The sequence below is a fragment of the Sus scrofa genome, chromosome 2 (genome assembly GCF_054392235.1).
Source record: "Sus scrofa isolate SSC_HxYL_T2T_F1_AM1 chromosome 2, Sscrofa_HxYL_maternal_Yorkshire_Landrace_v2.0, whole genome shotgun sequence".
Classification (NCBI taxonomy): Eukaryota; Metazoa; Chordata; class Mammalia; order Artiodactyla; family Suidae; genus Sus; species Sus scrofa.
In genome coordinates, this window is record NC_139384.1 from 67455065 (window position 1) to 67467632 (window position 12568).

Sequence of the window (12568 nt, forward strand, 5' to 3'; positions counted from 1 at the left end):
CCGATACTATCTTTGCACCTGCCCACCTGCCTGCTGTGCTTGGGAGAAAGTGGCACCTTCTAGGGTGAATGTGAGAGTCGCCCAGACCTCTTCCTTTCTTTCACCCTCAGCAACACATCTGGTGGTCATGGATCTAGGGCCTCCCCCTCTGGCCATCCCATAGCTGACCTGCATCCCCTTAGATGGTGACAGCTCTCCCCACTGCCTCCCCTGCCTGTCCACACAGCACCCTCTTGGCCCAGCTGGAACCGCTTTTTCCAGTTGCAGAGCCAACTGTCTTGTTTCTCTGCTTAAAATCTCTCAGGGGGGTAGTTCCCGCTGAGAGAACGGGATGGGCAACATTGGGATGGGCAGTGTGTTGGCAGTACCAGGATGCAAGTTCCATCCTCGACCCAGCACAGTCGGTTAAAGGATCCATCACTGCCAAAGATGCAGTGTAGGTAGAAACTGCAGTTCATCTGATCCCTGGCCTGGGAACTCCATATGCTATGGTGCAGCCAAAAAAGGGAAAAGAAAATCTTAGTTCCCACTGTGGCTCCATGGGTTAAGAACTGGACTAGTATCATGAGGATTCCGGTTCTATCCCTGGCCTTGCTCAGTGGGTTAAGGATCCAGCGTTACTTCAAGCTTCGGTGTAAGTCACAGATGCAGCTCAGATCCTGAGTTGCCATGGCTGAGGCATAGGCTCCGGCTGTAGCTCCAATTTGACCCCTAGCCTGGGAACATCCATATGCCACAAGTGCGGCCATTTAAAAAAAAAAAAAAAAAGTAAACAAACAAACAAATAAATAAATGTTTTTAAAAATCTCTCGGAGTTCCCGTCGTGGCGCAGCGGAAACAAATCCGACTAGGAAACATGAGGTTGCGGGTCCAATCTCTGGCCTTGCTCAGTGGGTTGAGGATCTGGCGTTGCCATGAGCTGTGGTGTAGGTCGCAGATGTGGCTCTGATCTAGCACTGTAGCTCTGGCATAGGCTGGCAGCTGTAGCTCCGATTGGACCCCTAGCCTAGGAACCTCCATATGCTATGGGTACAGCCCTAAAAAGACAAAAAAAAACAAAACAAAAAAAATCTCTCAGGGGTTAGTTCATCTTTTCTGGTACCTCTGGATCAGAATTTTCCTCTCTGACTTTATAGCAGCAATCCTCCCCCAACACACACACACAACAGAGACAAATAGATTCAACAGATGTTAACCGAACCAAACTCAGGTCCACTCAACTGACAAACATCAAAGTCACTCTACCGACACTGGGTTGTGGTGAGGGAAAATACAGCACTTATTGCAGGCATCCAAGCCAGGGAGTGGGAGTCAAACCTCAGATTCACTCCACCTTGGTCCCTGAGTGAGGGGGTTTTTTTAAGAGGAAAAACAAATGTGGAATTAATCATCACCTTGTGACTTTTTTTTCTGCCCCCATGGCATAAGGAAGTTCCCAGGCCAGGGACTGAATCTGAGCCGGAGCTTTGACCTACACCACAGCTGCAGCAACATCAGATCCTTAACCCACTGCACTGGGCCGGGGATCCAGCCAGCGCCTCCACAGAGACAAGCGAATCATTAACTTGATGCCACAGTGGGAAATCCCAGTGTGACTTTTTTGTCTTTTTACAGCCACACCTATGGCATAGGGAAGTTCCCAGGGTAGGAGTCGAATGCACACCTTCATGGATCTTAGTCAGGTTCATTACCACTGAGCTACAACAGGAACTCCTGACATTTTTTTTTTTTTTTTTTGGCCTTTTTTTTTAAGGGCCGGACCTGAGACATATCGAGGTTCCCAGGCTAGGGCTTGAATCAGAGCTGTATCCACTGGCCTCTGCCACAGCCACAGCCACAGCCACAGCCACACCAGATCCGAGCTGCGTTTTCAACCTACACCAGAGCTCACGGCAACCCAGATCCTTAACCCATTCAGTGAGGCCAGGAATCAAACCTGTGTCCTCACGGATACTAGTCAGATTCGTTTCCCCTGAGCCATGATGGGAACTCCTCCTGACGTTTTTTTAATCATAATTTTAAGAATCAAAATGTCTTTGGTTACTCTTCTCTGCCCAAGTGGTCCATGGCTTGGGGCGGGGGGGGGGGGGTCTATGAGCTTATCTCTCCCTAGAGAGGTAACCTGAGCTTGCACATTAAATGTTATCTATAATAGCAATATTTGCACATTAACAATGTCACCCATCACAGCACTTTCAGTCATGTGACTGGTTATTAGCATTCAATTAGCACAGGATTGAGGGGATAAGAAAGGGAATAAAGCTTTGGAAAGAGATATTAATCATCAACTCGGTAAGGAAACTTGGTTTTAGGGGGCCTCCGTTTCTGACACACATCAGTACTGTCTTGCCCTGTATCCCTGCCTTTGCTCGCGTGAGCCTCTGGAACATACCTCTCCCATCTGGAAATGTAGTTCAGGGCTTCAGGCTTTCCAAAACCTGGTGCCACCCCACCCCTGCCCTGCCTGGGCCCCCACGTGCACCCACCTGTGCGGTGAGCTCTGCCTGCCCCACCCCCACTGTGCTCCGGAGCACGGCACCCAGTCCAGCATCAGTGGGTTACTCCATGTCTGTTACCAGATGAAGTCTTTCTTTCCCCTCAGGAGCTCATGAGAATTTCAGATACGACATGTTGTGTTGTTTCCCCTCCAACAATAGTCGCTAATTCAGCCTCCTCTCTTTTTACTCAGTAATGCGCGTGCGTGGCACTCAGGATGAGGGTCCTCCCGACGACGACGCTCAGCTCCTGAGACTGGATAACATGCTGCTGGCCGAGGGCGTGTCCAGGCCAGAGAGGCAAGGAAGAGGAGCACCGGCGGCGGCGGCCAGCACGGCAACCCCAGGTGGCTGTCCAAATGACAATGGCCTTGAGCACTCTGACTACAGGGCCAAGCTGTCGCAGATCCGACAGATTTACCACTCTGAGCTAGAGAAATATGAACAGGTGATCTTTCTGCCTGGAAGAGTTTCTATCATGTGAATGCCCATTTGTCAAAGCAAAACCTGGAGCACTAACTGGCTTCCTTTGGTGGCACAGACCAGGGCTTCCACGCACTTGGTGTCACAGCAAAGGTGGCTGATTTTACTGGAAGTCCTTTGCCTTCACTTTTCAGTAGCCAGCCTGTGTGGAAGCCGAGGGGGGCAGGTGGCCGGTCCCACATGGAGCCCCAGGCCAGCCTGCTGGGTAGTCACCAGCTGGCATCTGTGTGTCCCCACCCCAGGCCTGCCGTGAGTTTACTACACACGTCACCAACCTTCTCCGGGAGCAGAGCAGGATAAGGCCTGTCTCCCCCAGGGAGATCGAGCGCATGGTCCGCGTCATCCACAGCAAGTTCAACAGCATCCAGATGCAGCTGAAGCAGAGCACCTGCGAGGCCGTGATGACCCTGCGCTCGAGGTTCCTCGATGCCAGGTCAGGCCTTACACCACCCGTGACCCGAGGGTCAGCTCTTAGGAAGAGGAACCAAGTCAGCTTGGGTTTAAGTTCTGGGGGCATCCAAGCCTGTCCCCGGGCCCTGGCTACAGCTTCAGGTGTAGCCCTCACACAGCCTCTTGGAAGGTGATTGAAGTGCTGGCTGCTGCTGTTACAGCATCTAGGGAATTGGAGATGGGATGAGGCCCCATACATGCACACCGGCTGAAGCTGTCTGTTTTTGCAGGCGTAAGCGGCAGAATTTCAGCAAGCAAGCCACGGAAGTGCTGAATGAATATTTTTATTCCCATTTGAGCAACCCTTACCCCAGCGAAGAAGCCAAAGAGGAGCTGGCCAGGAAGGGTGGCATCACAGTCTCCCAGGTGACAGTCCTTTCCTGCCATGCCTCCCTGAACCTGGAAGGAAAGGAAAGTTGAGCCCCATGAGGTGGATACCCAGGGCAGTTCATGAAGTGTGTGGAGCAGGAGCAAGGTGTCCAGGCTCAGAGTCGGTCTGTCTGGGCTCAGATCCCGGGTCTGGGCTGTAAACATGGGCCTCAGGCAGGCAGATGCACCCACCAGGTGTGGAGACTCCCAGATGATGGGTATGAAATGCGAACTCCCAGAGACAACACCACGGAGTGTAGCACATGGTACTCAGGGAATTGCAGTCGTTAGGAGTGTGTGTGTGTGTGTGTGTGTGTGTGTGTGTGTGTGTGTGTGGTTTGGTTTTGTTTGTCTTTTCGAGGGCCACACCCGAGGCATATGGAGGTTCCCAGGCTAGGGGTCTAATCTGAGCTGTAGCTGCTGGCCTACACCACAGCCACAGCAACACAGGATCTGAGCCATGTCTGCGACCTACACCACAGCTCATGGCAACACCAAATCTTTAACTCACTGAGCAAGGCCAGGGATCGAACCCACATCCTCATGGATACTATGTCGGGTTCTTAACCCACTGAGCCACAATGGGAACTCCATCTTTAGAATTTAATATCATTGTTTTTAATGGAAGCTTAGTTGATTTATAAAGTTGTGTTAATATCATTCTTGTACCAGAGGTTTATGCTGTGTTGTATAAGAGGAATGGGGTATAAGCTTAGGAGAAAAAGAACTTTGAACAGGAGTTCTCTTTGTGGTAGAGCAGAAACAAATCAGACTAGTATCTACAAGGACACAGGTTCAATCCCTGACCTTGCTCAGTTGGTTAAGGATCCGGCATTGCTGTGAGCTGTGGTGCAGGTCCCAGATGTGGCTTGGATCTGGCATAGCTGTGGCTGTGGTGTAGGCCAGCAGCTATAGCTCCGATTAGACCCCTAGCCTGGGAAGCTCCATATGTCGCGGGTGTGGCCCTAAAAAGCAAAAAAAAAAAAAAAAAAAAAAAAAAAGAAGAAGAAGAAGAAAAGACAGGAGAGCTGAGCCCGTGGATGGGGCAACAGGCAGAAACCCTGGTGGATGCAGCTAGCTGGGCCAAAGGGGACAGAGGGACTGGGCCAGGAGTGGCCAGTGGCTCTGAGCTACGGCTGGCAGAGAGGCCATCCCACTCCTGTATGAGGTGCCCTGCTGGGATCTGTCCCATGGAGTGGGTGGACCCTGGCTCAGGACCAGCTTCCCACAGCCACCCTCCCTCACCGTCATGGCAGTTTGCTCTTTGTCCTTCTAAAAGGCCAGTTGAATTCAACATGGAAAACTGCTCCCTGCCATTCTTCTGTGAACTTAGTTCCACAAAGGTGTGTCGGCATCTCCCTCGGAGGTAGAGTGGAAACCAAGTGCTTACCTGGCTTGGTTGAGGGAAGGTCGCCCTCATATGGAGGGCAGGAGAGTTGAGAAGCAGGCAGCACAAAGAAAGGCTCTTTTCGTGGTTGACATTCAGAGGATTATGAGACGTGGAAGAAACGGATTTTTTTTTCTTTTTCTTTTTATAGCCGCACCCAAGACACATGGAAGTTCCCAGGCCAGGGCTCAAATCAGAGCCAAGGCTGTGACCTACACCACAGCTTGTGGCAACACCAATCCTCAACCCATTGAGCAAGGCCAAGGATCAAACCCGAGTCCTCACAGACACTATGTCAGGTTGTTTTTTGGGGTTTTTTTGCCATTTCTTGGGCCGCTCCCGCGGCATATGGAGGTTCCCAGGCTAGGGGTCTAATTGGAGCTGTAGCTGCCAGCCTACGCCAGAGCCACAGCAACACGGGATCCGAGCCGCATCTGCAACCTACACCACAGCTCACGGCAACGCCGGATCGTTAACCCACTGAGCAAGGGCAGGGACTGAACCCGCAACCTCATGGTTCCTAGTCGGATTCGTTAACCACTGCGCCACAACGGGAACTCCACTATGTCAGGTTCTTAACCCACTGAGCCACAATGGGAACTCTGGTCCTTTATCCTTTGATAAGGATTCGGTTGAGTTCTTGCCTTAAACTGACTTCCCAGGAGCTCCAGTTGTGGTGCAGCGGAAACAACCTGACTAGTATCCATAGGGAGCTGGGTTTGATTCCTGTCTTTGATCCGTGGGTTTAGGATCCGGCGTTGCCTTGAGCTGTGGTAGATCCCTCGTTGCTGTGGCAGTGGTGTAGGCCGGCAGCTGTAGCTCTGATTCGACCCCTAGTCTGGGAACTTCATATGCCATTGGTGCAGCCCTAAATGGCAAAAATAGAAAAACAAATTTAAAAAACCCTGACTTCCCAGAAATAGGCTTACTGATGATATGTGTCTCCCTGGGCTCTCGCATTCCCTAAGGAGCCATCCAGAATTCAGTCGGTCACCGGCCCCTGCAGTGAGTAGACACACATCTCTCCAAGCGTGTCACACACACGTTCGTTTGCCTTCCAGCTCCTTCCTCGCCCCAGGCTCTAGCAGCGCCTGGTTCTCAAACAGCACAGCTCCTCCCTCTCCTATAACCCCCTGCAAACTTTTCCTTGGGCTCCTGGGTGCATCAGCTCCACCTTCTCAGCCCCAGGGCCACGAACTGGCACTCAGCCATGTACCCCTGGGCAGTGCGAAACCGAAGTCTGTTCACATTGTGTCTCATTGTTAGGTCACCTTTCCCAGTGACTTCTGTCTCTGTGTGTCAACAGGTCTCCAACTGGTTTGGCAACAAAAGAATCCGGTATAAAAAGAACATGAGGAAGTTTCAAGAAGAGGCTACCATTTACACAGCTAAAACAGCAGGGGACCCCACAGAAGTCAGGGGCCAGGGGGGCCAGGCCAGCTGCCCATCGATGCCCAGCTCCAGTAAGTGAGGCCACCAGGCCCAGGGACAGCTGCTCCCCTGTGGCTGGGCCCACCGAGCTGTCTCTGAGGAAGCAGACCGGTCCCTGCATTCACCTCTTTCCTCTATTTACACTGTGAGGCTTCTATTCCCACTGGTGATTTTCCTGATCCAAAGTCCCGGCAGACAGTGCTGGTGCTCTGGGGACAGAAAGTTCAATACCGAAAGGCTGGTTTCCCCTCCCACAGAGGAGGGGGTGTAGGAAGGGCAGGGAGCTATTTGAGTCACATTCTCAGCCCCTCCCTGGGAGTCACTGTGACTCCCGGGGCAGGAACACTTGTCCTGACCCCTCCACCCCTTCCAGGTTCCTCTGGTCCCTTTCCACTGTCCAGCACCGGGGATGCACTGATCACCCTGCAGACGCTGACCTCTCTCCAGCCCTCCCCTGAGGGAGGCAGCCTTCTATCCCAGGTGAGCCTCAGGCACAACCCCAAGGACACCTGTGGGCTCCCTGACTGAGTGACAAAGCTGAGACGGTGGCAGGTCCCCAGAACTGGCCATCTTGGCTGCGTCTCAGTCTCCTTAGGCTCCTGTAAAGGTCCTGGCAGCCAGGTGGGCCCATCAGGCATTCAGTCCATCATGGGGACCCATGCAGGCTGGCAGAGCCATTTCAAAGAGCACAGCTCTTCTCTGGTTACAGCTGTGGTACAAGCTCAATTCCTAGTCCAGGAACTGCCACATGCTGCAGACACAGCCCCCCAAAAAAGAGAATTGTGTTTGTGAGTTTTGAAAAAGGAGAAACAACAAGAGTTGCATATGTAAAAAGCAAGAGTAAGGTTTTAGATGGAGGAAGGAGAAGAGGAAGGAGGAACTGGATTTAAGGACTTTGATGGCCCAATTAGACTGGAGACAAAAAGGAGTCTTTAAGGAAAAAGACTAAATTAGAAAAGGAAAAAGACTAAATTAGAAAAGGGAAAAAATATGAACACTTTTGAAGTAGATTCAAGGGAAATTCAATTTAAAAGTTAAGAGCCTCACCGAGTTGTGCTCTTTTTTTTTTTGGTTTCTTTCTTGTAACCTTTTATTTAAGTATCAACTACTAAGACAAATAATTGTTTCATATATGCATAATTCTAAAATAATTTTGGGGCGTTCCTGTTGTGGCTCAGTAGTTAATGAATCCAACTAGTATCCATGAGGTTGTGGTTTCAATCCCTGGCCTTGCTCAGTGGGTTAAGGATCCGGCATTGCCGTGAGCTGTGGTGTGGATCGCAGACTCGGCTCGGATCCCGTTGCTGTGGCTCTGGCGTAGGCCGGTGTGGCTACAGCTCCGATTAGACCCCTAGCCTGGGAACCTCCATATGCCACTGATGCGACCCTAAAAAGCAAAAAAAAAAAAAAAAAAAAAAAAAAAAGGCACAGTGGAAGTATGTGTAATCTATTTGCATTTATTTGACCAAAATTATTATTATCATTATTTTTGTCTTAAAGGGCGCGATATATGAAAGTTCACACATGCGATATATGAAAGTTCCCAGGCTAGGGGTCGAATCAGACTACAGCTGCCAGATTTACACCACAGCCACAGCAACGCAGGATCCTTAACCCACTGAATGAGGCCAGGGATCGAACCCACATCCTCATGGATATAGTTGGATTCGTTACCACCTAGCCACAACAGCAACTCCCCAAAATTATTTTAGAATTATGCATATATGAAACAATTATTTGTCTTCGTAGTTGATACTTAAATAAAAGGTTACAAGAAAGAAACCAAAAAAAAAGAGCACAACTCTGTGAGACCTGCCCAACAAGGACCCAGGCCTTCACCCCTCACAGGATTTGATCACCTGAGGCAGTGGCTGAGAGCTTTGCCTGTTGGGAAGGAGCCCTCCCTCCTCGAGGACGGCTCTACCATCCAGAGAGAGTGGGGAGCGGGCAGATGAGGCCCTGACTGTCTGAAGGTGCAGATCCACTGGGCTCAGACCCTCTGCCACCTTCATGCCATGGCCTCGTTCATCATCCTGGCCTCCCCTTCGGCTTGGTGCCCAGCTGGGCCAGAGCGAAGATGCATTTTGGTGACTGGGAAGAAGATGAGCCAGGGATCTCAGCTGTTTCAAGATGTGCCCTTGGGGACTTTCTCAGCATGTGGGGCAACATGCCAGGCCAGCCAGGATCAGGGGGCCCCATCCCTCTCACCCTCCCTGGGGCCTCCCAGCCTCCCACTGACAGTCTCAGGGGCCTGACCCTATGAGCAAGGTTGTCCTGAAGAGGTTGCACAGGCACAGGTGTGACAGGGCCATGTGTAGCAGTGGGCAGGGCCTTACACAATCCATCTCTTGCCTTCACACGCAAATTCCCAGCAGTACCAGAGTTAATGCCCCACCAATTCACCCCCAGCCCTTCCTAAGGGTGCAGGGAATGGATGCCTCCTGGTGCCAAGCAGTACATATCCCATCACCATGGCAACCCCACCACCCATATTGAGAATCTGGGCGGGGCAAGTCACTCTCATACCACCAGGTGGTCAGGTTTGCCCTGCTCTGCGCTTGCCCAGGGCTCAGTGCCTCAAGCACAGTAGGCGTGAGGATGTGAGAGAGAATCGGGGTGAGGGTTCTGTGGACCATGAAGCAGGATCCTGTCAACCTCACATGAAGCAGGAAAGTCGGGGTTGTGGTGTGGACACCACCCTGTTCTGGGTCCTCTGCCCTGGGCAGGCCCAGATGCTCTTCCAGAGAACAGGTCTCAGGGCCATGCCACCCTAGCTGGGAGCCATCTCCTTGAGCTGCCCTTTGGCTCCCAGTCCCACACTGGGCACCAGCCTGTCACCTCCCAGGCCTGTGAGTGGACCCCTCCCTTCACTAGTGTCCTGGGAACACAGGCCTGTGGGTGTCCATCCAAGGGCAGAGTGTGTCCTCCTGAGGCAAGTGTCCTCATCCCAGCTGCTCTTAACTAAGGTCGCGCAGAGCATTGCTGTCCTCTCAGTGTCCCTGTGTCACATGATGAGGCAGCCCTGGAAGGGTCTGTTGATTCCTTTGCCCCACACTGTCCTCTTGATGCAGGCACTGTGGCAGCTCCTTGGGCCATGTGGGAGGTAATAGCTGAGTCCGGGCATGGAGATAGGGTTGCAAGGAGCAAGGCCTTGGGCCTGGTGGGGTCAGATGGGGTAAAGGGTACAGGTAGCAGGGTTCAGCCTATAAAGTTCAAGAATGAGGAAGGTGGAGTTCCTGTTGTGGCTCAGTGGTTAACGAACCTGACTAGTACCCATGAGAATGCGGGCTCGATCCCTGGCCTCACTCAGTGGGTTAAGGATCCAGCATTGCCGGGAGCTGTGGGGTAGGTTGCAGATGCAGCTTGGATCCGGAGTTGCTGTGGCCGTGGCATAGGCTGGCGGCTGCAGCTTCAGTTAGACCCTTGGTCTGGGACCCTCCATATGCCATGAGTGCGGCCCTAAAAAAGACAAGACCGGGGTTCCTGTCATGGCGCAGCAGAAACAAATCTGACTAGGAACCATGAGGTTTCAGGTTCGATCCCTGGCCTCGTTCAGTGGGTTAAGGATCCCGAGTTGCTATGGCTGTGGTATAGACCAGCAGCAACAGCTCCGATTAGACCCCTAGCCTGGGAACCTCCATATGCTGCCCTCAAAAGACAAAAAAAATTAAAAATTAAAAAAATTTTTAAAAATTAAAAAGACAAAAGACCAAAAAAAAAAAAAGGAAGAAGCTGAAGGGGAGCTTGTGCCACACCGTCTGATGGTGGTGGCCATGGACTCAGGAGAGGCAGAGCTGCCAGTGTCACAGGGAGGGTGTGATATCTGGGCGCCCATTGGTGGCCAGGTCCCAGAGCATGAGTTGGGAAGGGGAATGGCCCTGCTCTCATGGGCTACAAACAGGACTCACCTTGGAAGAGCCAGCCCAAGAAGAGCCATTGTCAGTAGTGGTTTCCATCATGGTGGGAGGGGGCTCCTGTGGACAGATGTCCCAAGATCACGTGTGCCTGATACATGTCAGTCCCTGCTCTGCAGCCAGAGTGCTCCTGACCACCCATGACTGCCAACCAGGCCCCATCCTGCTGGGCTCCTGACCTTCCTGCTCACCGAGTCTCACCATGATGTTCAAGAGACCATGGTCAGCTCTAGACCCCACTGGGTCTCCCTCACGCTCAACTATGCCCCATGGTGCCTCGTCAGTCCTTTACCAGAGCCCGGCCAGCGGAGGCCAGTTCCTGCCACTGAAGCACATCCATGTGCAAGGCCAGCTATGACCCAGGACTGACCCCCTCCATCCCTCCCCCACCTCCTGGCTCATCCTCTTGGCTCTGGGCATGTTCTAAGCCACCTCAGGGATGTGGAGGCCTGGCGGGTCATCAGTCTCACGTCCACCCCCCACCCTGCAACCCAACTCTCTGTCTCTTTCTTTTTAGGCCAGAGGCAGCTGGCAGGTGAAGCGAATGTCAACCACCTCACCTGTTGGAGACCCCGGTCACGTCATCTCAGACGCAACTAATTAAGTACTTGGATGAGCAGAAAAAAGGATGGTGGGCCCTGTGGTGGTTCTCTGGCACTCGTGTTACCTCAGGAAACCCAGAACTGACAGCAGGCAGCGCTCCCCGAGCTGACCGGCAGGCAACACTGAGGCCATCTTTTGCTTGTCAGCTGAGATTTGAAACGGGCTGACGCTGCTCATTCTCCCAACCCCATTTGGTTTTTTTGAAAACTAATTCTCTGGTTAAACTGAACTATTTCTTATAGGACTTGGCACAGTTTCTCCCATTAAAATTTTGGACTGATTTTTATTTCAATGTCGTTCACTCCCAGGGCTGTTCCTAGCGGCGCTTGACCTCACAGGAGCAGGGCTGCAGCTGCACAGTTGTGTAAGTTGTGATTCTGTTTGCTCCTTTGTCCATTCATGTGCCCACTTGCCCAGACCCTGCTTCCCACACCCACTTCTCTTGTGTCATTTCAGACAACTTTGATTTAAGTCTGCTGTAAACTCAGAATTTTCCTGGGAATTGGTTTGACACTCTTCTTTTTTTCTGTTAATACAAGTTCTACCATTTTTGGTTGGAATGTCATTAAAGACGATATATTTCCCAAGTGCTTTCCTGCATCTGTGCTCTTGAAATCCTGTTGGCCTGAGGCTCAGCACTCAGCATTCCCCAGCTCCTGGATGTCCCTCTCTGTCCCCTCTCCTACTTCCCTCTCTGCTTCAGCCTTCAAGTGGGACCTTCCCTCAATCTCCTCCTCCTCTTCCCCATACTGGGAGAGAAGATGGTAAATCTGGCTCTTGGGAGAATTTAACAAGCCCAGGCTCAGGACAGCTCAAGGCCCTGAGCAAGTGCTCCCATCTACCCGTCAGTCAGTTTCACTGTGGCCCTAACCCCACACTGTCATTTCTGGACACAGAGTGTTCCAACTCCCTTGCGCCTCCACATCAGCTCACCCCCAGACCCTGGCCAGCTGGATGCAACACCATTCTCCCAGTTCTTGGCCTCAAGGCCCCCATGCTGGAGAGATCCACCCCCCATCTGTCTCCAACCCCTGTGGGTGTCCCCACAGTGCTGCTAATACTCTAGTGCCTAACACCATAAGGAGAGAGGGTCCGCCAGCTTACAGACATGCAGCTCAGTGGGATCCCAGCCTGCACCTCAAAAGGCTGAGTGCAGAGGTGTCCTAGAATCGAAGAAGCCTGGCCCTGTCACTGAGTCCCTGGACTCCTGCCTGGCCCCCCGCCCCTCTATCTCCCATCCACCCCGGACATATGCCCACCCCAACCTAGGGCCTCTGGGGTAGCTAGCTGCTCTCCCCACTCTGTTACCATACTGTCCTCCATGGCTCCATTTCTGTTGCTTTTAAGAGCCAAGAAATTTTTTTTCTTTCTTTTTTTGTATTTCTTTTTAACAGCCACACCCGCGGTATTTGGAAGTTCCCAGGCTAGGGGTCAAA

The 12568-nt window shown here is 52.1% G+C and overlaps 1 protein-coding gene across 26 annotated transcripts in view; it reads left to right on the plus strand.

Annotated features, from left to right (window-relative positions):
• Positions 1–11719, plus strand: part of PBX4 (PBX homeobox 4) — a 60223-nt gene extending 48504 nt beyond the window's left edge. For 2 of the 26 annotated variants that reach the window (XR_014837386.1, XM_085012249.1), the window contains exons 3-8: positions 2690–2842; positions 3221–3411; positions 3659–3794; positions 6491–6647; positions 6989–7095; positions 11047–11719. Coding sequence is in view for 12 of the 26 variants with exons in the window: in XM_085012249.1 (XP_084868375.1) it covers positions 3308–3411; positions 3659–3794; positions 6491–6647; positions 6989–7095; positions 11047–11133 (591 nt within the window). In the remaining 14 variants the exon portion in view is untranslated. Of the gene's footprint in view, positions 1–2689; positions 2944–3220; positions 3559–3658; positions 3795–6490; positions 6648–6955; positions 7096–11046 lie in introns of all 26 variants that reach the window. The other 24 variants (XR_014837378.1, XR_014837379.1, XR_014837381.1 and 21 more) reach the window with 24 other exon arrangements.
• The last annotated feature ends 849 nt before the right edge of the window (positions 11720–12568 follow it).